The following is a 25,410-nucleotide window of genomic DNA, read 5'->3' as shown; positions in this document are numbered from 1 at the left end:
GCCATGTGAGCCACTTAAGTAAAGCTTGGCGAGCAGTGAGTAACACTGCTGTCAGTTACTTTCTGCCGGGTGTGCTTGTGCTGCCGTGGTCTTATTTCCTAGGGGGCGAAACATCTCTCTCACTCAGCAGCATGTCTCTATGGCAGACGTTTGAGCCCATTCGGAACTATGGGAGCCCTGAGTGGAGCGTCGGCGGATGTTAAAAACAAAACCGACTTCATTTAAACAAATCGATGTGAACTACACATTTGAGTTAATTGATAAAACTGATTTATCGCCCGGCCCTAGTTCTGTTATTTTTCCTCAACAGTTCACACAAAACAAAATCTCAAACACAAATTTGAAAAGAACAGAGTGGAAATTATTAACAAAACCAACATAACAACAAAGCTAATGTTTTCTGTTAGTTTAAGCCCAATGAAAAGTAAAACCAAACTTTAACGTGGCAATAATTGAACCAAATTGAACATGATGTGCATTTCCGCAATGTTATCTAGGCAGGGATGGTGTGTGGTGGAAGTGAGGCTTAGGTAGACAATATTATCGAATAAGGTGATTATTGATTAGGTTTCATCCTTACATGGCCCATGTTTTGATCTGGGTGTTGAGTCACTCTTCAACCACTCCCAGGATTCTGGGGCCCTATAAAATACACACACACAAACACACAATATCAGTGTTGTAGAACATTAGTTGCACTTTATCAGAGAACACTGCAAATCCATTGACTTCTATATGGACTGCTGTATAGGGAAAAATTCAAAGGGTTTGTAAAAGTGACGTTCCATGTAACCAAAAATTACTCTTACATATGCATCCAGCAGCCAATGAGAATTTCAGTGGGATTGGTCCAGTTGTCTTTAAGGAAATCCAATTTGCTCTATTCCCACTTGATTTCAGACTGACCTGGATCTTACACTTTTCTAGTCGTCAAACACTCTGTCAGTGTTTCTTTTCTAGTGTGTAAGCACTAGCAATTCTGTGATCCCACTTTTGTTTCTTGATACTGCTCTGAGACAGCTGACGTGTCCGTACTGAATTATGTCTTGTACAAAGTGCGTACATGCAGACTCTGTTTATTTGTATCTTCAATCATTTCAATTTTAATGTGATTTTTTTTTTTTGTGTAAAGTTAAAAATGTAATTTTCAATTATATTTTAAAAAACGTTCTTTGACGTTTCTGTTCACGGTTTTAACGTTTTCATGAATTACATTTTAGTCAAATAGAAATTTAAAATTATAATATTTTAGTGTTGCTGTATTTTAGGTCAAATAGATGTATTCTTCGTGAGACGACTTTTAAAAACATTTGGGAAAAAAAATAAAACTAACTTACTCAAAAACATTTGGAACATTGTATGGTTTTGGACAACCATGACTACACCTAGTATTGCATGCCTGGTGCTCATTCCATTTCAAAAGGCCACCAACGTTCCTTCACTTTTCCAGGTATCAGATAGTTGTGTCCCAAGTAATTCCGCTTAATGTAGATAGTACTTTTTGTTGCAAAACAGGTGTGTGTTTGCTGTGCCATCTGGTTGTTTCAAACCCTAACTATATCAGCTCATTTAGCTCACTAGGTTTTAAGAGCACAGCCGCTATGTGTGAGGGGAGGGGATGAGCATGAGAGTAGAGTGTGTGTGTGTGTGTGTTAGGGATGGACATCCTGAGCTTAATCATGTTTTGGCAGCAGCAGTTTAACCTCATCTGGAGCTGCCAGCTATGAAAGAGTCTCTGTTTAAAAGGTCTCGGTATGTGCACGGGACTTCCTTTTACTGTGAAACTTGGAAATATGTGTGTTGTTTTTTCTCATGATATTTGGCAGCTGAATTTAGGGAGAATGTGGCATCTTGTGTGAATGAAAGGAAATGGTGCATTTCATTCCTTTTTGGATTTTTCTTTTCACTTACTCAGCCGTTTCTGATCTGTTTGTCTTTTTGTCTACCCACAGAGATAACCAGAGTGAGGAAGGACATGTATAATGACACAGTGAATGGTCTGGTGGACAAACACCCCCTGGAGTTACCAGATCCACTGGGACCCATCGTACATCTACAGGAGAAACTCTTTGTACCGGTCAAAGAGTATCCAGATGTAAGTCTGACACAAGCACTTTGAAAATTTTTCTGTCTTTTGCTGCTGCTAGAGTCAAGCACAGTGATTTACTGCTAGTGTAGTGACAGATGACTGACAGTTACAGTGTCTGACGAAATCTAGAGGTGAGAAGGCAGGGCTAGACAATAAGGACTGCCCTATGGCCCAGGGCCAGGGTGAAAGTTGTTCGGGACAGTAGACTGATTTTGCACCTGCCTGATCGGGCCACTGCACCGATATTTTAACTAATGGTTTTTTTTTACAGAAACACCAAATGACCAAAAAGCACCACCACCAGTCTAGTTAAAATGTTCATAAAAAAATGACTAATATGCATTCAAACATATTTAATAATACTTGATCATAATAAAGCTTGACTGACTGATGTTAATAGTGTTCTTTCAGATATTAAAAAATAACTGTGCCATTTTACACACACACACGTTGTCCAGCCCTAATTCCACCTATTGATTACATTGTGTTTTTTGTTGTTTTTTTCATCTGTGATTACTGGACCTAGCGATCTGCCTGGACCAAGCTCACTAATCTAAGCACTCCAAAGTTTGGCTGCATTTGCAATCAGAAGCCAAAAACATGAAGTATAATATCTGTGAAAGCTAAACCTGTTTAATAATTCGTTAAAGATTGTGAACATGATTCAAGCACTAATTTTATTCTATTCTTAAATTGCAATTTTTTAAATTACATTAGTTTCATTCCTTTGACGTGTGCGATCAATGTTTTGATCACTTGGTTCATCCGTGCAGCGTACGATCACACCAGTGTGATTTGAACAATTAATTCTGCATTCACACTGCCACTGACTTAAAGAGAGTAGGGGTTGGGATTGTAGGGTAACTGACGATATGATACAAATAACAATACATGGCTCACGATACTATAATATCATGAATACAGCGATTTTGCGATAACATATATTGTTAGATAATCTTATAACTAAGAATCACGATCGGTTTATGAAACTATGAAAACAAAATGCCTCTGAAAAGGTTAAGTGCAAGTTTGATAGAAAAACGGCACAAAGTTCTGTAAATCAAATTTAAGTTAAGAAAATCATTCTATTCTTGGACTTATTAAAAGCTTACACAATTCTCTGTGTGCAAACCAACACATTTAACTGCTACACACACACACACACACACGTATATTTTTGGCTAGTGATTTTTGCTGTGGTATCAAAAATGAAATATGACCCTGGACCACAAAACCAGTCTTAAGGGTCAATTTCCCGAAAGCTGAATAAATAAGCTTTCCAATGATGTATGGTTTGTTAGGATAGGACAATATTTGGGCAGAATAGGGTGCAAAAAAAAAAATCCTGAGAAAGACCGTATTAAAGTTGTCTAAATGAAGTTCTTAGGAATCCATACAACTAATCAAAAATTTGATTTTGATATATTTACGGTAGGAATTTAATTCTTTTATTTAAAAGATAAGAAAATTATCTAGGACAGTTATCTTAATGGAACATAATATTTACTTGATATCCTAATGAGTTTTTGCATAAATGAAAAATCAGTAATTTTGACTCTGTTTTTTTGGCTATTGCTACAAATATACCCAAGTGACTGAAAAACAATGATAACAGCAACTATTTAATTTTTTTTGTGGCAGGGCCAGTGAAAATGTTGGCAGGGCAAGTAAAAATTTTAACCACTGGCTAGGGCTGGGTACCGAACTTCGATAACTTTATGGTATCGAACGAAAAACTTCCATACTATGAGTATCGAAAAATTATTTATCTTTCGGTGCCAAGTTTCGGTTCCAAAAACCAAGCGGCCGTGTTTTTTGTTTTTTTTGTTTTTTTTGTTTTTTTGCCAAGCGGCTGTGTCTGTGTGAGCTTGTAGCATACGTGCATGTAAGGACCTAAATTCGCCGTGAATGGCTGTCGACCACCACGTGACTTGACGGGGAGGATTTTTGAAGATACTCGTAGTCACACAACACAAGTGTAGTTGTTTTTTTCTCAAAACGTTTCCGTTTCACAATGTCAAAAGGTCTAAAGTGTGGCTACACTTTATAAAAGTGGATGCCGAGTCAGCAAAGTGCAACATATGCGATAAGAGTATTGCAACCAAAGCCGGCTTGCCCTCCCTCCCTGTTTAGTTTGGTCTACTCCATTGCGTATCTTGAAACAGGCCCCCTATCACGTTGTCTAAAAAACAGAGAGAGAGACAGATTTATCCGGTACAGCGAATTTCTCTAAGCAGCAGGCCACTGTATACGTTCACTTAAAACATAACCGACTGTATTTACGAGAATACTTGCAGAGACAATTATTTTGATATAATTGTGTGTATGTGTTCATTCAGAAGCTACGAAATGCGAAAGATGAATTCATTATCTGTACGCGCACTGTCTGAAATGCTGCTCGTAGCGCGTGCTTTGAATGAGGGAGCGCAAGCTCAGAACGCGCGAATTGTTTAAAACGCTTGAATCAGCAATATTTACATACGAGTGCAAACGATCAGCTACGATCCGTTTCACCCCTTCAAGTGAGTGAACAACGCGAATCAAGTTAGGAATTTTACATCACTATTCACGATAGCCCATTGGACTGGAAAACACAATAGCCTCGGGACGTGGGACTAGCTATTTTGCGAGCCCTGCACCTCAGATCTGGTTTCCACACTGGTTTCATTAAACAAAATAAATAATTATTTTAAAAGATTGACTCAAAAGAATCATCGGTTCACTAATCGGATCATGAACTTGCCAAAGATTATCTATCTCGAATGAATAAAGACTTCAAGTTCATCTGTAAAGCACATAAAGCTATCGTTTGAGTTTATAAACTTCAATTTCATTCATGATTTGTATGGACCTGATAACTGAATGCAAAGTTCTAGAAGAATGTTTGTGTCTTGATGAGCATGTATCGCTCACTAGGAGTCGCTAAATGAACAGCTGTTGTTCTTTTTTTTTTCTTTCTTTTTTTTTTTTTTTACTGAGGATCAGTTGCCATATTGGTTAAAATCCCCAAACTGTTTACTTAAATATTAAATTAATAAATGACATCAAAACAGGAGCGTTTGCGTTATGATGTGGTGGGCTGCTGTGGGCCAGAAAGTCCAGGGCCACTTTTTGGTCCCAGTCCGCCCCTGAATGGCGCACCCCTATCCAAAAAGCACAACCAGTTGTATTAATAATGTTATCCTGAGTGTGAAGTGTTACCAGAAATTGTTTTAATTAAGGTGAAAAATAAAAGTTTTGTGTTTCATGTATTTGTGTTGATGTTGAAATGGATTTTAAAACATATGGTATCGAAAAAAGTATCGTTAGGAACCGGTATCGAAACTGAGGTATCGAAATTGGCACCGGATCGAAAGATTTTGAACAATACCCAGCCCTACCACTGGCCCGACCGACCAGGCCAGTAGAAAAAATCCTTGGCATTGATCGCTGGAAGCTTTACACCTGGTTTTCTAGCAGGGGGAAACATGCCGTTTGGGAGTAAATGAGGATACTGTCATAAGCTAGTTGTCAACGCCACAGGCCATGTTCTAGTAGTAGAGTTGGGTCTTTTTGGAGTGAACCATTTCCACCAGCGAACACATGATGTAGCTTGACTTTTAGATGATCATGTTTGACATTTTCTCTCATATTCGCAGACAGAAACACACACTGGTGGCCCATGTCACACAGGGAGCAATTTTGCTGCCTAATTCTTCTGCTAGGTGGACAAGGGAGAGGGGAAGAGAGAAAAAGGGGGTCAGCAGAGCATGAAATGCATTTTCCCTCTGACGGCCCTGATAAAGGCCACCCCATCTGTCCCAGTGGACCACCACACTCACACAACCCCAGGTTTCTCGCAGTTTGAAGCACAGTTAATTATGATGGAGACTGGTGCTCTGCTTATCTTTTAATCTTTTTGCAGAATGTTTCTTTTGTTTAAATTGGCCTTTACTTTAAGCACTTCCTGTAATGATAACTGCTTTACTTGAGAAAATATATTCACTTTTGTATGAACTGGAAAGCTGTACATTAAGTTAATTTTACTCTGGATAAGGGGGCATTTTTAGGTATGATGTTAATTTGAGTGGGGTGAACCTTAAAGTTGTTGTTTTACTCTCACCAAGACCATTTTGTCAAAAATAAAGTAAAACAGAAAAAAAAATCGAAACATTAGGATGGTTAGTTTGATGTTTTAATGTTGTCAGAGTGTAATTTATTCCTCTGATTGGGAAGCTGAGGGCAAGTTGTCTCTTTTAATGTGTATATATATGTTTCAGTATGTTCATATGAGTGTGTGTCTCAGAATAGCAGTAACAGCTACTGGAAAACATGGCTGACTGGTTTAGTATGAACGCCACAGCTCTGTCATGCCATGGAAAATATAGTGACTCTTTGTGTGTTTGAGCAAATGTGAGTAGGAGGACACATGTGCGTGCATACGCATGCGCGCGCACACACACACACACACACGCATACACACACCAGTGTACATAGAATCCCCAGCTGACCCCCTCAAATCTGTTTCTCTCTCACTGTGCTCCCTGCAAGTCTCGCCTCATTATTCTTCCCCCTGGTGGTTAGCATGAGTCACTGTTTCACAACACACACACACACACACACACGTTTCCACCCTAATGTTCTAAACACGCAGGCAAAGGAAGAATAATTGAGCCGGGAAATGCTAGCGTTCTCTTCAGTCACAGTCTCTCTGATTTGCTCTTTCAGGCAGGAGAGTCGGCTCGGCCATCCAATCAGCATCTTGATTGAGAATAAAGTGGCCATGATTGGTGATTCGGAGGTGTTATTTAAATAATGATTTCTCTGTTGCCTTTCAGTCAGAAGATATTCCATAGGTGTTTTATAATGTAAAGTCACTGTATATTAAACACAACACAGTCTGACACCTGATCTAGTTACAGTTCAGCTTGCTTTACATTTTGAGTGCAATTCACAATTCTAGCACTTATGCTGTAAAAGGTTATTTTAAAGTGAAGTCTAATGGAGGAGAAGAGGTCTCGTTTTAAAGTGTTGAGTAAGAAGGTAAAAGTATGCAGGAAGAAGTGCATGTAGTCTCATCCACCGAGGTCAGGCCCCTCGTTCCAGACTAAACGTCTGATTGTGCGCTATTGCTTTGAGAATAAAGGAAAAACGGTCACTGCTTTTAAAATAAACCAAACCAGTCCCAGACTTTTCCGTGTGTGTGTGTGTGTATGCGTGTGTGTGTGATTAGCTGTTTCCATCCATCTAGTTTTATGCAGATTTTGGAATATTGCATAAAAAAAAAAGCTGGATGGAAATGCCAAGTTGTGCATAAATAAAAAAATGCGTTAAAATTGTGCTCACATTTGTGTAGGATAAACTTTTTATCCGATAAGAAAAAATAAACTATGATGGACACAAATTCACTGAATAAATTCCTCCGTGCACATTGAAAAAGTAACAGGATAACTTGACTAGCAGCATATCGGTCTCGTTCACAGCATCTATGAGGTTATGGTCATTCTGAAAAGCCAGAGCAAAGTCTTACACAACAGCTGCCGTCCACCTCTGAAAGCCATGTCTGGATTAATTTTTTTTGTCTGCTTGCTCTGAGGTGCAAGTAATTTTTTATGTATGAAAATGATTATATTAAGTGACTTCTTCTATATTTTTAGTGATATTTAGTGCAACAGTTTACCAGGAAGGGAAGATTTAGTTCTTTGTTTTATACGATATTCCATCGAGTATTTTTCCCAAGTTTTCTTTTTAATCTTTGGATGGAAACGTAGATTTGTTTTCAGTATTTTCAAATTATTACATTTGTATTTGTAACTTGCACAACCGTATGCAGAGCAACATGATTTATGACTGTCCATATATAGAATACAATTAACATGGGGATAGAAAGGACATTGGAAGAAAAATATAAAATATAAACATGAAACAAACAATGAATGGGAAATACAAGAAAAAATTTATAATTGGAACATGATGTAGAAAATAGAAACGCATATTCTATAAGTATTTTGAGCCTGAATCTACATGTACTTTTGGGTAATTAGGTCTTGGCTCCTCTCTTTAGCACAGAACGTCCATTTCATAAAAATAGCTTGTCCTGTGAACGTGACCTGTTAGTTTACAAGTGCTTGTGAACACTTGTGCGGCCTATCAGAAGTATCAAACCTTGGATCAAACATCAGGGTCGACCTGTGACTTTCAAAACACCTTTGAATGCACTCCAGTAGCTTCCCTGTTTATAAACCTCTGTCTATATACAATAACCGTCTTTCTCTCCAGAGCTTTTTTTTTATATATTTTTTTTAGATTGAATAGACTGACTGGTTCATCTGGGAGAAAGAAAAAAAAGATGGCTGACAGACCAGGTCTGCTCCATCTTTGTCTTTCCTCTAGTGCTGCCAGTTAGTTTCAGCGAGACGTTTAGCTCCCTCTCTCCTTGGACAAAATCCTATTACATCACCTGTCGTCTACGAACTGCTTTCTGCTGTAATGTTGCAGTGTGTGTGTGTGTGTGTGTGTTTTGCCGGCTGCACACTGTTATGAAGATGTATGTCTGTGGTTTAGTGTCTGGCCACAGGGTTGTATAAATAATTCGGATTCATTTAGCTGGTTACTTATTGTAATTTCGTTCACGCTGCACAAACACCTATATAAGTATCTATACACATACATCTGCATCAGCACATATTGTTTGCACCGTTTTAGCTAAATTCTCTTTCACACAGTGTCATTATTCAGGCCATATGTGTGCAGTTGAAACATCTGATCTTTTCTCTGAGATTCAAGAAGTGGTCACCTCTGGATTCTTTTTCACTTAAAACTAGTGACGCAATGTTCAGTTGCAATCAGCCCTCCGAAGAAACCAGCTATTAATATTCATTCTTGAGCTGAGGACGGATAGGTCTCCTGTCTTATGCTGGGATTGTTATTGAAGGTTTTTCATTGTGATTTTCTTCCCTGCCTGATGTAAGAGGGGAGAGAAGGGTGGTGGGCCCATTGGGGGATGGAAGGCATTTTTTTTTTTTATATGAGGCAATATTAAGGTTTGGTAGCTTGGAGATCAGACTAAAGCCTCCAGTTTTAATTTGCAGGTTATTACTGGGGCTTTTGAAGCCAAAGGACTCCAATCGAGCCTCGCAAATGACACCGAGCCATTTCTGAAAAGCTCACCGATTCATCAGAGGAGGACCGCCCGCACACAAGGACCGCTCATCACCGCTTTTCTGTAGATGAACGCCTTTTCATTTCCCTGATGCCCGTTCTTAATTGCCATTTGTATATGCAGATGTTTCATATTTTCTGCATGCTCTCAGAAGTGTAGTTTATAAATGATAGCACCACTGCTTATTCTAAACATTTTTAATGTCAGCTATCCCGTGTAACGTTCTAGAATTGTTTGAAAAGCACCTTGGTGTTTCAAACCTAACAGTAGAGATTTAATGGAACAAACTAAAACAAGCTACAGAAAGAATCATTAGTATTCAGCCTACCAATGTGTTGGTTTCTCTAGTACCAAGATGGCAGATTTGTCCGACATGGGTGTGTTCCGACATGCCTGTGTAATGCCCAAAAACATTTTCTATGTAGGCAATTTGAAACTAATCCACTGTGTGTGTGGCTGATGAATTTCAGAGACTGTAATTGGGGGCCTCCGCAGACAGTCTTGGCAGGTGGACTAGAAGCCAACAGCATCTTCAGGGATGCATATGAAATTGTGTGTATGTCCAGTGCAGTGGGCTGGCTCAGAGAGAGAGAGAGGGAGAGATTACATCCTCACCGACTCCTCTGCCCTGTTCAGCATGCTCGTGTTAATTCAGACACAAATTACATTTGACTCAGAAAGAAAGAGGGCAGGACTGACAGCCAAAGAAAAGTGACGCAGGTTTCATCCACGGATTCTACTCCAATCCAGAAGTAAAGGCGCTTCCTATTAAAGGAGTCATATGATGTTGCTAAAAAGAACAGTATTTGGTGTATTCGGTGGAATGAAATGTGCGGTTTTAGGTTCAATAAACACATTTTCCACATACTGTGCATTATTGTTTCTCCTCTATGCCCCAGCTTTCTGAAGCGTGCAGTTTTTTTAAAAAAAGCTCATCATTCTGAAAAGCAAGGTGTACTCTACCTATCCAGTGCGTTGTAATTGGCCGGATACCTCAAGCGTGTACCAGAAATATTACCCCCCTTGGCTTGCCATGCTTCGATGCATGTCCTGGTGAGAACACCGGTGTGAGAAGAAAAAAACAAAAATCTATTACAAACAAGCTATTTGTTGCATCAACTTGGGACATTACGGATTATAATGACTCACACTGTCTAACTGTCAAACATAAAACCATGTCTGCATTTGTGATCGGAAAAATTACAAACAAGAAGCGTACTCTAAACCAGCGATTCTCAGTTCCGGTCCTCTAGCCACATGCTCTGTACATTTTGAATGTCTTTCTGTGTTAACACACCTGATTCCAATAATCATGTCGTTAGAATTGAGCTCTGTGCATGAACTGTGTTGTCATTGACATGGTCTCCATACAGTGTTCATTGATCCCTACTCCCTGAGCAGGGGAAATCGTTTGAAGTTTACGTCACTTCGCAACATTCATTCACGGATTTGCACTGCCCAATGTCTGCACACATGGACAATTGTGACATCATATACCTTGGTAAATGAATAAAATTGTAATTCGTCTCGCACACTTCAATGCACTTTGAATGGAACATACGTGTTTGCTTCGAACTGGGAACATGGCGGAATAAACACAACTTAACCACTGATTTCTAGTCGTGTCCTATTTTGGAAAGCCAAGCAAAGTAGTTTCACTTTGACGCTGAAACACAATCTGTTTCCACAACATGCAGCAACAATACTACAGCGAGTATCAAAGTTAAGCCGCTTTTCTTTAGGTGAACATTTGGGCAGCATTATGCAAATCTTCCCACATTGAGACGTAGACGTCTTGGGGGTATGTTAGGAGGGTGTGGTTGACTTAACTTTTATAAGGAATATCTTTTTGGGTTTAAGACTTTAGCCTGTGCAACTTTAGGGATCTTATCTATTCAAAAACAGCTTGTAACACTCCAAAGAGAAAGGAAAACTTCAAATCGCATCATATGACCCCTTAAATAGTAACCATATCAATCTCTATATAATATATATATATAATTGCTTGTGGTGTTTTTAGCATTCAATAAAAAATGAAGTATTTTTGCACAGTTACACTTCTGCTATCTTTTGTGCTTGTTTGATCTTGATATTCCGGTACTGCTAATATTGCAGACTCTCGAATGATAAATGGCTTATGCTTTTCCTCATTTGTAAGTCGCTTTGGATAAAAGCGTCTGTTAAATGATTAAATGCAAATGAAACTGTAGCTTTTAGTAACACTAGTCATCTGTTAAACCACCTGTTTACCGCTCCACCACTGCGCTCATGTGGCTTTTGTTTGCTTATATTTTGTTATTGTGTGTCAGGACTAAATGCTGGGAGCTTACAAAGATTGATTTTGCTCCTGGTGTTTAGAAAGGATTAAACGAGAGAAAGAGAGGTAACTAGATGAAAAAAAGATGATTTATATTAGGGATAACAGGCTCTAACACACACACACACTCTATCTCTCTCTCTCTCTCTCTCTCTCTCTCTCTCTCTCTCTCTCTCTCTCTCTCTTCCATCCATCTCTTTAGAGAGAGTAATTACTTTGCTCTCAAAGGACTCGTGTCATAATGTTTCAGATTGGATTTTCTGCCCTCCAAATTATTGCACACAGACACAGAGAAGGGGAGTGAGGGATATAGAAGTCTAATTTGGACTGGCTATAAGGTTTGGACTGTTGGAATGTTGTTTTGTAACTTCAGTTTGGATGACTATGTTTGGAATTGTCTTGAGTGTGATTTGCATGCGCATTTGTTTGTTGGCCTCACCAGAAATCCCTGAAAAAAAACCTTGATCTGTCACACTATAACAATATGATCATATGATCAAACAGTCCCATGTGCTGGTATTATTGTGTGTCTGGCAGAAATAGTATTAGACTACACATAATTTGGAATAAGTTAAGTTTCCAGTAGCAATAGCCAAATTTCCTTTCCAGGTTTTTTTTTTTTTTTTTTTTTTTTTTTTTTGGTCATATGAGCTGCAATTCAGTAGTTAGAGTTGTTTACGTTTTAAATCTCCTCAGGGCTAAAATTTTCCAATGCTTACATCCAATTTGAGGCTATCAAACACATTTTATTTTTGGAATCGACTCCTCATTGAGAGCAATTTGCAGTTTAACAAAGCTTATCTCTGGGTGCCTCTCAAACAGATTCCAGAACAGGGAATCCCATCGATTCCAGAACAGGGAATCAAACTCTATTCCAAAAGATTCAGAGTCAAACATCTCCAGTGACACCCAGTTTTTCCTCCATGTACATGTATAATGCCTACTGTTGATACTTTTGAGTATTGGAGTGTATTGCAGCCTGAACCTGTGAGTTGGTAAGCAATTTCTGAAAAAACAACTGGCTTATAAAGAGTCATTAGTTTGTTGTGGGCAGCCAGAAAGGACAGCTAAATAGAATCTTTCTCTATTAATTGTCTTTATATTATAATTATGTGGCACCAAAGTCTTTCTCTTATCACATTGAATTTAGACTGCAAGTTCACTCCTTGGCTAAAACAATTTTATTTTACCTTGGCCTTGTAGATTCCGTAGCAACACAGGTAAACCTTTCAGAGTGTTTTAATAGACTGTTACTTTGCTTCAATAGAAGGATTGCGATATCCTTGAATTGTTAATAGTTAATAATCTATTGGCCTTGACCTTTTATAAATAATAATAATATTAATAAAACCAGTTCAAAACAAAAACCAGATTCCATTACCAACCCGATGGAGATGAAACTGTTTCTCAAGTCTGCCACACCACACGCTTGCTTAGCACAGGTTAATTAGTAATTAGCAAGGGCATCCGACAGGTTATCTCTGCTTCTCTCGCTTGCTCACTCGCTCATTCTCCCACATTCTCCCCATCTCTATTACTCTCTAGATATATGGCATATAGATTAATTGAATGATATGTTGAAACTTTTGCTATTGTCTTGTTTTATGATGAAATAATACAGAAAACCAAGACAGCAGCAGAATGATCATGGATTGTAATGTTTTCCTCTCTCCTCTCTGGAGGATTGAATTAAATGTAATGCAGCGAGCGAGACAAAATGCAAATATTTGGCAGAGAGGGAGAGCGAGGAGGTGTACGGGGATGACTAAGGTAAGAAATGAAGTGCTGAATAGAGAGGATGTGTAAAGCTGCAGAGGAAGAGGGAGGTGAGGCAGAGGTGATGCTGTGTGCTGACACCTGTTTACAGAACCAGCTAAAGTATAGAGGACCGAGCAGAATACAGAAGTGATGTGGTGAGCGAGAGAGAGAGAGAGAAGACTGGTTTCTGACACTTATTTTTATTTTTTACAACTCTGGTGACAGATTTGCTTACACTGTGGCAAGCGGATTGTTATTTCAGTGTGTGTGTGTGAAGAGCGTGTCTTGTATCACTCCACTGGGAGGCCGCAGTTGGAGGCATTACCTCTGATTTTCTTTTCCAACTCGCCAGATTAGCTGTTTTCAGCACTCTTCCTCCTCTCTCCACATGAGAAACACAGACTCCAGACAGACACAGCCTTTGTTTAAACCAAGCAAACTGATCACAGTTGCACGTTTTATTCTTTGTGATGTTCAGTACTTGAGCTTTTAAACTTTGACCTTAACACATCTCAGTTACATTTTGGAGTTTTGACTGCCCTTCGATCCTTTTCCATCTCTTATGAGAAGTGACAGAATTTTGTGTTCCCATTTTCTTCTCTTTCTGCTAGTCATCTTTTTGTTCTGCTCCAGATTTTTATTTGAGTGGTTCTGTTACCAGTAAGTTTTACGTTCTCCATAATACAGGGGCGTGACCTTACGAGCAGGGTGGAGTGATTTTGATGGAAGAGAGTGAGGTAGGAGAGCGGAGGGAGAGGGTGGGTAGGAGGTATAATGTTGCGTTAGCGTTGCTGCTCGTTTGTCTCTGTCAGGTCCCTCGGCTACATCCCTGAACTGCTCAACTCTCCGCTTGCTCTCACATTTAGGCTGTTCTGTTATACATCCCTACAGCTTAACACTGACACCCTCACACACTCCCGTGCACAGCGTATAGATTTTTCAGTTATGTAGGCATGTTACCAAGGTTCACGGTGACGTAACAAAATAGCAGCTGAAGGACATTGATTCTCTCTTTACCCTCTATTAGGACTCCATTCATCAAATCAAACATAACTTAATTGAATTATTCTGAATAACTAAATATGTAAGGTATGTGTGTGTATTATATTTTGGCTAAACCGTGTCTTTTAGAACCTTGACACGATTGAAGTAGTTTCCTCACTACAAAAAGTTTTGAAAACAACAACAGTCTGACTAAAATGACACAACAAAAGTGCATTGCTCCATTATGCTCAAAAAAAGTTGTCTACACTAGAAGCATCTGAATCTGTGATGACACGTCAACTCCCTATGCAGATTTTTCATGGGTTGCAGTGCTATTCTAGTCAGATTCTTCCCCGATTGGGAAACTGAAATGAATAAAAAAACTTTTGTTTTGGGTGATCATATATGTGATTCTGGCCCACAAAACCTCAAGTCTTAAGTAGCGCAGGTATATATGTAGCAATAGCTAAAAATACACTGTATGGGTCAAAAGTATAGATTTTTCTTTCATGCCAAAAATCATTAGGATATTAAGTAGAGATCAACTTACATTAAGAGATTTTAAAAAAATTCCTAATGTAAATATATCAAAACTTAAATTTTGATTAGTAATATGCATTGCTAAGTACTCAATTTGGACAACATTCTTATTGAAAAGGCTATTTTCTTTATTTAAACTTTTTTTTTTTATTTTGCACCCTCAGATTTCATATATTCAAATAGTTGTTTCTGCTAAATAACTTCATATCCTAACAAACCATACATCTATGGAAAGCTTATTTATTAAACTTTCATATGATATATATATAGTCTAATAAAAAGAAAAGCCCGTTATGGCTGGTTTTGTTGTCTAGGGTCACATATGTGTGTATTATATAGGATGCTGGGAGTACAATTTCATTTAACTTGTGTAAATGACTGCAGCTGTCAAGTTGTTGTGTTTTTCTGTCCGTCTGGTGTGTCTGGGTTTTATTAGATTTTCCTTCTTGGTGAAATGACTAAATGAGCTGATGTGTGCCACACACACACAGAGCCCTGTTTTTTAGTGGCAGACGTTTGTGTGGCGGCAGGGTGGAATTTTCCAGGCTTTTTGTGGTTGATCTCTGCCCCTCTCAAATTCTCGCAAACATGAGTGCCACCAGATAGTCAAAACATTCTCTCATGTTGTCATCTAAAAACACTAGTATTTCTCTCTCCTCCTCCTGTATCATTCCCCTCGTGCCTCACATCCTCCCTCTACAGGAAGTAAAATGGTGGCATCTCCTCCAGGCTGTAATTACTGTCTGGTTCCAGTATTCAAAGTGAGCAATTTCCCCCACTGCATCAGGCCGCTGCTCTCTGCCATGTCCAATCAACATCAACACACACGTACGCACAGAGGAGAATCCGCTCTCATCTGCATGGAGGGCGAGATCGTGCAGGTGCGCTACTGTGGAAGAGAGGGAGTGATGGAAGTTCTGATGATAACGGATCATCCTGACATGTCGTGTTATTGCATATGTATTTCTGCTGCTGTTTTATCAGCGTCTGATATGTTTACAGTGTGCGTGACTGTGACGACAGGGACAGTCATCGCACATGTTCACCTAAGGCATTGTCACTTCTGGCTCTCTTATGATGGTGACACATGATGTGATGTGTGGCACTGCTGCTTCAGTACACAGTTTTACACGTGTATCCTGCTCGCCGTCTCATGAGAGCATTTTGGAATGTTTGTGTAGAACTCCAGCGATTCTGATCCACCTACACAGTCAAACCTGTCGGATTATGCTGCGTCATCGCTGTTGAAACAATAAGCCTTTAGAGAGAAACAGCATTGTTTTCCTGTTTATCCAGGAAGCATGACCTGCAGCTGCCTGTTCACTGGGTTTGAATTAGGGATGTCAAATTTCGATTATTTCCATGATCGATCGTCGTTTAAATTAACGATCAATTAATCGATTAATCGTTAACATAATATTGCAAAATGCGTCTATTGCAGGCACACAGTCAGCGGTATGACAGGATGTGCAAAAGCCACACACACACAAAACGCTTTCTCACTTGAATTAAAGAGGTTTTAGTCTGAATAAAATGCTAGTAGCAGGATTATAAAATGAATAGATGCGATTATGATCATTTGATAAAATGAAGAGAGCGCGCCATACTTTTGAGGTCATTTTACTTTGTTGACAGTTTCCAATCCCGCACGGAGAACGCTGAACGCACCTCTTTAAATGGTTTTGTGGTGCTCGTTGTTGTATTTTAAAGCACAATTGCAATGTTTTCAACTGACATTATTGTATAAAATTATCCGAAATGTGGAGCGTGTGTGACTGCGCTGCACATTAAGTGAACTACATCGGCGCTGCTGCACCAAAACACACTGTTGCTCACATTAATTTGATCCTGCTGGATTCTGTCCTAGAAAATGTCAGATTTTTAAAAATCCGGCATACAGCGCATTAGATCGTGACGAGCGAGCGCGGCTTTGGCTAGATTTATTTGGAGGTTATTGCTCATGTCTCATTCGGCACAAATCGAAATGTTTCCATATTCGCAATGTATTTGAATGTTAAACTATTATTTATAATGTAAACTATGCTTGTACTTAACACGCATTCGCATATAGACGGAAAAGATGATCCTCTTCATATGAGCAAAAACGTCCTTGGCATAACAGCAGAGTGGACCGGTATACTACGGTCTATTTAAACTGACCAGTGTAACCTTTTAATGTTTAGTTGACATTTTATTTTGATAATGAACAGACTGCGATGTAAGTTTGAATCGCTAGAATATACGTGTGCAGCAGGCTCCGGGGCGATCGAAACAGCGGAGACATTAAAAAATATATATATTTTCCGCAAAAGTGTTTACTTTCATTTGTGCACACTCACAATAAAAACAGAAGATTTGTGCTCTTGTAAAATAAAGCAAACAAACAGAATGCGTTGTCATCCTTTTTTTTTTTTTTTTTTTTGTGAACTTATGGAGCGCCCACACTTCTGTTTTAAATCCGTTAATCTTAATTAGCCTATTTAAGTCGGATATATTTCACATAGCCTATTTAAAAAAAAAAAAAAAAAAAAAAAAACATGAAAACAAATTGTTATTTTTATGTTGGGCCTATTACTTAGTAGGCTATAAATTTTCCTTAAAGCATCCCATTTTGTCCCAGGGCTTAGAACCTGTGCCCTAGTCAGGTCCATGCAGAAACTTGTGAACGATGCTCGGCGTCACCGTTTAGTGACAGCAGTGAATGCTCCAGGAATGTGTCGGTCACAGCGCCTATTAATCGCTGTTTTGAATCCAGCAATTATTTATTTAGAAATAAGATCTGATTATGACAAGTGTGGAATAAAAGCTTTGTTTATTAGAGGAATAATAGGTTAACTGGAAAATGTTAGATTGCGACCATGCTTTTGGACCCCATAGTCTTCATTTAGGCGGCTTTGTTCTGGTTTGCCGGTTGGTCACGAATTTCCACAAATTCAGTATATTTAGGCATTGTTTCTTTTCCTAAATCTTCACAGTCTAACCCTCTAATTTCCCAGGTTTATTTTATTATCTTTCGCTTTTAATAAATGTTTTCGCATCTCTTACTGTGGTAAACATGGGAAGGGAAATTAAAGATTTCATGAATTAAGAATTCGTTCGATTTATTAATTTGTTCCCTTATTTCACTTAAATCATGGGTTATTTAGGGAACAAAATTAATGAAACATGGACAATTGCCACATTAATAATTCGTAGGAATGAATTAACAAGTTGTAGGAATGAATAGACTACCTGTCCTGTCACTGTGTCCCGCAGCCCTGCAAAGCGCACGATATAAAACAGTTATCTGATGAAATGATTAGTAACTGCATTTCTATTGCATTTAATGTTGAAGAACTTTTATGTTGTTTCTATTTTAATGTACTTTAAAGTTTAAATCACATTAAAAGCTTAATTTGTACATTGTGAATCAATGATGATGCTTTTATATATCGACACCGTCACTCACAGCCGCTCGCACGTGTTGAGTGCGCATGAGCCGCACGCAGCCCAACACTGAATCGGTTAACCGACCATCGACAGCCTTAATCGATTGCATCTCTTATCGACAATTAATCGATCATCGATTAATCGTTGACATCCCTAGTTTGAATAATCGTGACCAAGCATTTTGAGTTCCTTTCTGATTATTTTATTGTCCACTGCAAAGTATTAGGAGTAATGACTGCCATTTAATTTTGTCTATTGAATCCCGTGTGGAGTGTTGGTTGTTGACGCAGTAGCATAAGACTTTTAACAAGAAACATGGCAAGAGTTAAAGCTGTTAGCTGTTAGATAACCAAGCTAAAAGTAGTGACCGGAAAAAAATTGTCCAAAGATTTTTTTTATTTTTTTTTTTAAACCTATTCAATCTCATGGTTTACTTTGAGAAATAAGTTTAGTGTTTATTATTTAGGGGCTAGGCCTAGTTGGGAAAATTGTAAATTAGGGCTGCACAATATTGGAAAAAAACCCACATTGTGATTACCGTATTTTTCGGACTATAAGTCGACCTAAGTATAAGTCTCATCAGTCCAAAAATACGCCATGACGAGGAAAAAACGTAAGTCACACTGGACTATAAGACGCATTTATTTAGGACCAAGAATCAAGAGAAAACATTACCGTCTACAGCCTGAGTCGCCAAAAAAGTGCGACTTAGTAAGGAAAATACGGTATTTCGTTTTTCCGCTATATATTGTGATATGAGGGAGTAAAAATTCACCTAATGACTTGAATAGCTCAATTTGGTTAAAAATTATCAATTATTTGTGTGGTTTTGTAGGCGAGTAAATTAGCATAGAAAATAAACAAATTACAAGCATAGATAAAGAACAAAGTAATATATAAAAAAATATTAGTTTTATCTTAATTTAGTTAAATTAAGTCACATTTTAATATTTCATTCAGAAATATGCCTAATGCCGATGTGAAATGTTTACAAACATTTAAATAAACACTGGAAACACAGCTATGCTATTTTAGTTCACCTCCACAAAACCCTTTCTGACTTTTGAACCATAGTGTAGATCTACCATATTTTGTGCATATAAAGTGTCTGTTGTTAATTTATTCATAAACCGTTTTTCAACTAGTCTATGAAAACAAAATCTGCAGTTTTTAATAGGACTCGTGTTATCAAAGCATTGCTACATTAAATTTTTTTATTTTATTTCTTCCAAACATCAAAAATTAAGTTCTGAACATACATTGTGTACTTGCGTATATTGTATAATTTTTTTTTAAATGTTCAAAGGTTATTTCAGTTCTGAACATACATTTTATCTTTTTATAAAAATGTAATGTTAAGTTCGGTGCCTTGCTCATGGGCACCTCAGTCATGGTATTGCCAGCCTTAGACTCGAACCAACAACCTTAGGGTTAGGAGTCAAACTCTCTTACCACTAGGTCACGACTTCCCACATTCTATCACTTTATGAGTGATAGAATGTGGTTTTAACACTCATAAATAACCAAAATATGTGTGTGCAGAACTGGATTAAGCACTCGGAAGAGGAGCGACAACCGTATTAATCTGCAGTGTGTATGTGGCCTCTATTCATACAGGACAGGATTAAGCACTTACAAGAAGTCTGTCTCTGTCTTTACCCTGAGTCAGAAGTGAACTGATAGAGAGTGAAAAAGAGTGGATTTTATTTGATTATTTTTATTTGGAGCAGTGCTGTCGGAGAGGCGCTGTAAAGCTGGGAGGATTACGGAGGTAAATAAAGCGTGCTTTCAGACAAAGCCCCGGAGCACAGTGTCAGGGACAAGGGCCACGATAAGACCCCTCCCCTCCTTTAATTTTCACCCCGTTGTTTCATTTCTTATTTACATTACATACAGCCGGCTTTTCCCCTTTCCGTGCCTCGGAGCATGATAACAGAAAGAAAGAATTATGAACGACATAAAAAATGAAGAGCAGGAAGGAGGAAAAGCAAGGAAGCGGCTTTGCAGCGCTGCTTAGCATTCTGTTTGGCAAACATGAGCTTGACAATGTTTCTGAGCTCTAGTTGTTCTATCCAGCTTCCTGATTCGTTGTAGCCATAGCTCATAAATGGCTGCCAGAGGAGGAAGAGTGATTAGCCACCTGGTCACCTCTGGTCAGAGATATTTATATCAGTCATTGATTTATTTTTTCAAATTTAATTTGAAAGTGCCTTGACGCTTGCTTGTCAGAAACTACACTGGAGCTTATTGAATTATTAGTGTGGGAGAGGGTTTTGGCTATTGCTTGAATTAAACCATGACACACCATGCTCACAATATCAGGCACAGAATTCTGAGGAATTTCTTGAGCAGAAAATTTAATTGTCTTTTTTTATTTTCATTTTGCCCAAAATTCCACCACATACAGATTCTGTAGGAGACTCCTTTTATGCTTAAATTCAATTGATAGCCAGTAGTTTTGGAACAACAGGAAGATTATTTAAATTGTGACACATTTATTAATGGATGAATTTAAGAATGGATGAAATAATTTTATTTATTTAAATTTAAGTGTGACCCACTTTGTAACTTTATCAGCATTGTGTGTATACACAACATCCTGTTTTCAATAAAAGATGCTCTTGAGCTTCTGAATGCTTTCTAATCTCCCTCCCTCGCTACCTTTTGTTTTTCCAGTATAATTTTGTTGGGAGAATTCTTGGCCCTCGTGGACTCACAGCAAAGCAACTAGAGGCAGAGACTGGCTGCAAGATCATGGTCAGAGGGAGGAGCTCCATGAGAGACAGAAAGAAGGTGAGACTTGCAATGAAACATTTAATTTTAATAGAGGATATTGCATAAGTTTACTGATATGAAACAAAAAAAAATTACATCTGTAAAAAATTAATTAACAACTAATTTATAAAGGGTCAATTTAAGTTGAGTATTGTGCCCTAATTCATGCTTAAGCAATGTTTCAAACTGGCTCTCAAATCTAATTTCAGGGTCAAATTTGCGTCATGTTGTCCTGATCTGCAATGTCAACATGCGCAGTTGATTTGTCCGTGCTGTGTGGTAGGGCTGAACGATATGGACAAAATTTCATATCTCGATTTTCATGCCAGATATCTTGATATCGATACAATACGATATGACTACGTGTTATTTTGCTAAGCACGACCTGCACAACACGTCACTCTGGTTTACATCGTCTTTTCTGAATTCAAAATACTTCCAAATTATGGAAGATGATTTATGTTTTGGCATCAAGTCAGATTCTGCACTGCCACCGGCCGCATTCTCCCATTTTCTTTCTTTCTAATTTATCCGCTGTCTCTGTACAGTGTGCATAGACGTTGGAACAGGGGGGGCTCGGGGGGGCGGCTGCTGTGTCAGAAAATGTATTGTTTTTAAGCCTTTCGCACGTACGATCAAACAGGTGTAATCAGACTAGGCTGGTCCCTGGAGTGTACGATCAAGTGCATCACATGATCAGCTGCTAAATTCAAATGTTGAATTAACCAGAGACAGGCGCGCTCGAGCTGTCATATACAGGGTCCCCGCGGGTCCTTAAAAAGTCTTGAAATGTCTTAAATACAATTTTCAATTTTTAAGGTCTGAAAATGTCTTGAATCCTGGAATTTCCCATATGAATGTCTTAAATTTCATGTGGGATCTTAAATTTCATGTCCGACTCGTCATTTTTATTTATTTTTTCGACCGCACTTTGACCAGCGTAACATTTGGGGGCAGCACTTCGTGGGATCAACCTTCATCATTCCATAGGCGACATACGAGTAAGTGATTGATGAACGCGTTGCGTTGATGGTTCGCCACCACGGCAGTTTGCGAAATCGCAAGCATGGGCAAAGACTAGTGGTGGAAATTATGATTCTTTCTAGTGATTCGTTCATTTTCAGTTCGTTCACCAAAATGATTCGTTCAGAATCGTTCACTGATTCGTTCAGTGACCATTTCTTCGTATTACACAAAATAAGCCAGCAGATGGCAAAAAAAGTGTATTATGTTGTTATGTCTTAAGTCAACGAACGTATTCAGTTGTTGCAAAAACTGATCTGGCTTTATTAAAATGTGTGTATAATCGCATTCAATATATAAAGTCTAATTAAGTTGTTCAGATGAACAAAGCACAAGGTTTTCTTGCCTAAATAGCATTTTAATTGTTTGGTCAGACAGTTTGTATATTAGATATATTCACATTCATCAATCGTGGATTAAACGTGGAGTTGCTAAATATCAAAACAAGCGTATGTGCACAGTACAGTACCTATAACTGGGCTTTGCATTTTTGCGAGATTGACATGCTAAATGGCAGACTGACCCGGTTTACTCTCATTCATTTCGTTCACGAACGAGATAAGCTATGTACCAGTTCATTTCATTCACGAACGACATGTATCCGTTCATTCAGCTCGTTCACGAATGACATGTGTGCCAGTTCAGTCATTTCATTCACGAACGAGATTTACTAAATCATTCAACTCGTGCACGAACGACATGTGCTTTGCCGATTGAGAAACGTGATTGGTAAACGGTTTGCCAGAATATACCCTGACCATCAGGTCAGTAATTTCATTCACGAACGAGATGTATCATTCAACTCGTGCACGAACGACATGTGTGCCAGTTCAGTCATTTCATTCACGAACGATATGTATCAGCTCATTCAACTCATTCACGAACGACATGGGTACCAGTTCAGTCATTTCGTTCACGAACGATAAGATCTCTAGATCTAGTTCAGACTCATATGAAACTCGTTCATTGAAGGGCGTATTCGTTCACTACATTCAACAAATCAAATACTCTGTCACATCTCATACTCGAAGGCTATTGGCTCGAGGTTGAGTAATTCTTTGACAGGATGAAACAGTTGTTACCCGGTTCACTGAGCTGCGCATGCGCTGCTTATAGCGCCGCGCTGCTGTGGAGGGAGGAACTTCACTGAACGAGAAATATGAGTCAGTGGATTACGTGAACGAGAACGATTCGTTCACCTAAAAGATTCGTTCAAAAAGAACGATTCGTTCACGAACGACACATCACTAGCAAAGACGATAAAGCTGTGGACAAGAACACGATTGTCAGGTCTCGCTATCTTGGTTCTCAGTTTTTGAGCCCCTCAACGGCAGAAGACTTGCTGTAGCACTTTAAGGTAAGACTCTAAAAGTAACATTTAAAATTATTTGAATATGTTAAAATGCTTCATGTGTTTTTGTTATTTCCTAATGAATATTTGGGACAATATATCGATGCGTCACAATTCTTGGATTGATTTAAATTTTTCCGAATGCATTGTGAATTGATTCTGGGCTTAGTTTTTGCACATTGCGCCCTAGGCTAGTTTTTAACCGAACACTCAAATGCTCACGACGAAGAGCGCTCGTGCGTTCTGCTGAGTCTGATTATGTAATTGATATATTGCTTTTATGACGCGAGATTAATGTAAATGCCCCACTGCAAACACCCTTGTACTTCGCTTCAACCTTTTCGAACTGTATTAATTATTATTTTATAGTAGGTTCAAGTGGTGTGTGTCAGGCATATAAATCATGCAGTGGCATTTGCTGTTAAAAACTAAACTAAGAATTGATTCGAGAGAGAATCGCGATGCATTCAGAAAAATTGGAATCGATCCAGAATAATTTCTCGATTCAAAATGCATCGATATATTGTCCCAGCCAATCAGTTAAAAAAATGTTGTGGGTGACATCTAGGCATAGGACTACTGCATTATGGATGGAAGGCAGTGCTGTAAATAACTTTATTGTATAAAGCATTCAATATGCATTATGCTTCTTGCATTTTTTTTATGTGAAAAGTAAAATTGAATTGAATTAAATAATGTAGCCCAGTTCATGGTTAGACTCCACATATCTGTTTTGTGCTTCTCAATTTTAGGTTAACAACGTTGACACTGAACCCTATCACATAGGCCCAATTTGTGAGCATTCACTATTATGGCTTAACTTGTTTCTCAAACATTTTTTCTTTCAAATCAAGGACCACTTAGCCAATAAAAAAAAAAACTTGACATATTTGGCTTAATGATCATCCCTAATGCATGTAAAAATGTAGGCCATTTTAGTCTTCTGAAACCATGGCTAACTTCTCCTGCTGATAATGTGCATGATTAGAAAACAAGTCATGAGAAGTGAATTGGAAATGTTCAACGGTGTCACAGTCCATGTCAGTCATTTTGGTTGATGACTTTTGCTCACAGACCCTCCTTGGTAATCTGGCATACGTCCAGTGGTCCCCAGACCACAGTTTGAGAATCACTACTTTAGACAAACCATCTAATCTAGTGTTCCTGTAGCTCAACTGGTAGAGCACTGATCTAGCAAGGAAGCAAGTTTGGGGGTTTAATTCCCCGGGAACACATGATATGTAAAAATTGATAGCCTGAATGCACTGTAAATCGCTTTGGATAAAAGCGTCTGCTAAATGCATAAATTTAATCTGAGTGAACATGAATGAAAATGTTATCATTTTTGAGGTGGACTTTGTTTTGATTTTATTTTTTTATAATTTCAGGAGGGCACCAAGGAACTTAATTTAAGGAACATGCTTTCTGTGTCAATGGATGGACCCACAGTAAATTGGAAAGTCATGGATCTCCTACAACTGGAACATGCAATAAATTTCTGATCCTGATCTTTCCTACAATTGTCTGTCATTCATTAGGTCTATGCATAGATTATTGAATGTGCTTGCATTTATCTGTGTCTGAAATGACATAGAAAACACTAATCAGACCCTGAACAACATTTTCTTGGGGGAGAACCCCCAAACCCAACTCAAGACTATTAGGCAGCAACATTTAACCATAATTTAGATCAAGTATGATGAAATGGGCTTTTGTAATGTCCTGGGGCTGTCTTCCATGTCTTTTTCAAACTGCTATGAGGGGCCAGAATTTAGAAATTACCTGAAGTACCTTAAAGGCTGATAGTTTAAACATAGTCAACCATGTCAGGGTTGTACGGTCAATCAGCACTTGGTATAAAAGTTTTCGCGCCCCTTTGACCTGTCTTGAGCGTGGTTGTGATGAGTTGTGCCACACTAATGCTTCGCCACATCAATCTGTGTTGTCGGACTGAACATTTCCCTTTTTTTTTTGTTTAGATAAAGTCTTAAATTTTCCTTTTA

The 25,410-nt window shown here is 38.5% G+C and overlaps 1 protein-coding gene and 1 long non-coding RNA gene across 5 annotated transcripts in view; both read left to right on the top strand.

Moving 5' to 3' along the window:
* Positions 1-25,410, top strand: part of qkia (QKI, KH domain containing, RNA binding a) — a 74,107-nt gene that overhangs the window by 17,891 nt on the left and 30,806 nt on the right. For all 4 annotated transcript variants that reach the window (XM_052580015.1, XM_052580014.1, XM_052580016.1 and 1 more), the window contains exons 2-3: positions 1,953-2,095; positions 20,935-21,051. In XM_052580015.1, coding sequence (XP_052435975.1) covers positions 1,953-2,095; positions 20,935-21,051 — 260 coding nt within the window. The remainder of the gene's footprint in view (positions 1-1,952; positions 2,096-20,934; positions 21,052-25,410) is intronic.
* LOC127975951 (uncharacterized) lies at positions 21,062-24,915 on the top strand. The gene is made up of 2 exons (XR_008157707.1): positions 21,062-23,413; positions 24,796-24,915. It is a non-coding gene; the product is annotated as an uncharacterized LOC127975951 (long non-coding RNA).

This window comes from Carassius gibelio, chromosome B17 (assembly GCF_023724105.1).
Source record: "Carassius gibelio isolate Cgi1373 ecotype wild population from Czech Republic chromosome B17, carGib1.2-hapl.c, whole genome shotgun sequence".
Lineage (NCBI taxonomy): Eukaryota > Metazoa > Chordata > Actinopteri > Cypriniformes > Cyprinidae > Carassius > Carassius gibelio.
Note: the sequence above shows the minus strand (reverse complement) of the source record. Positions and strands in the feature narration are given on the sequence as shown.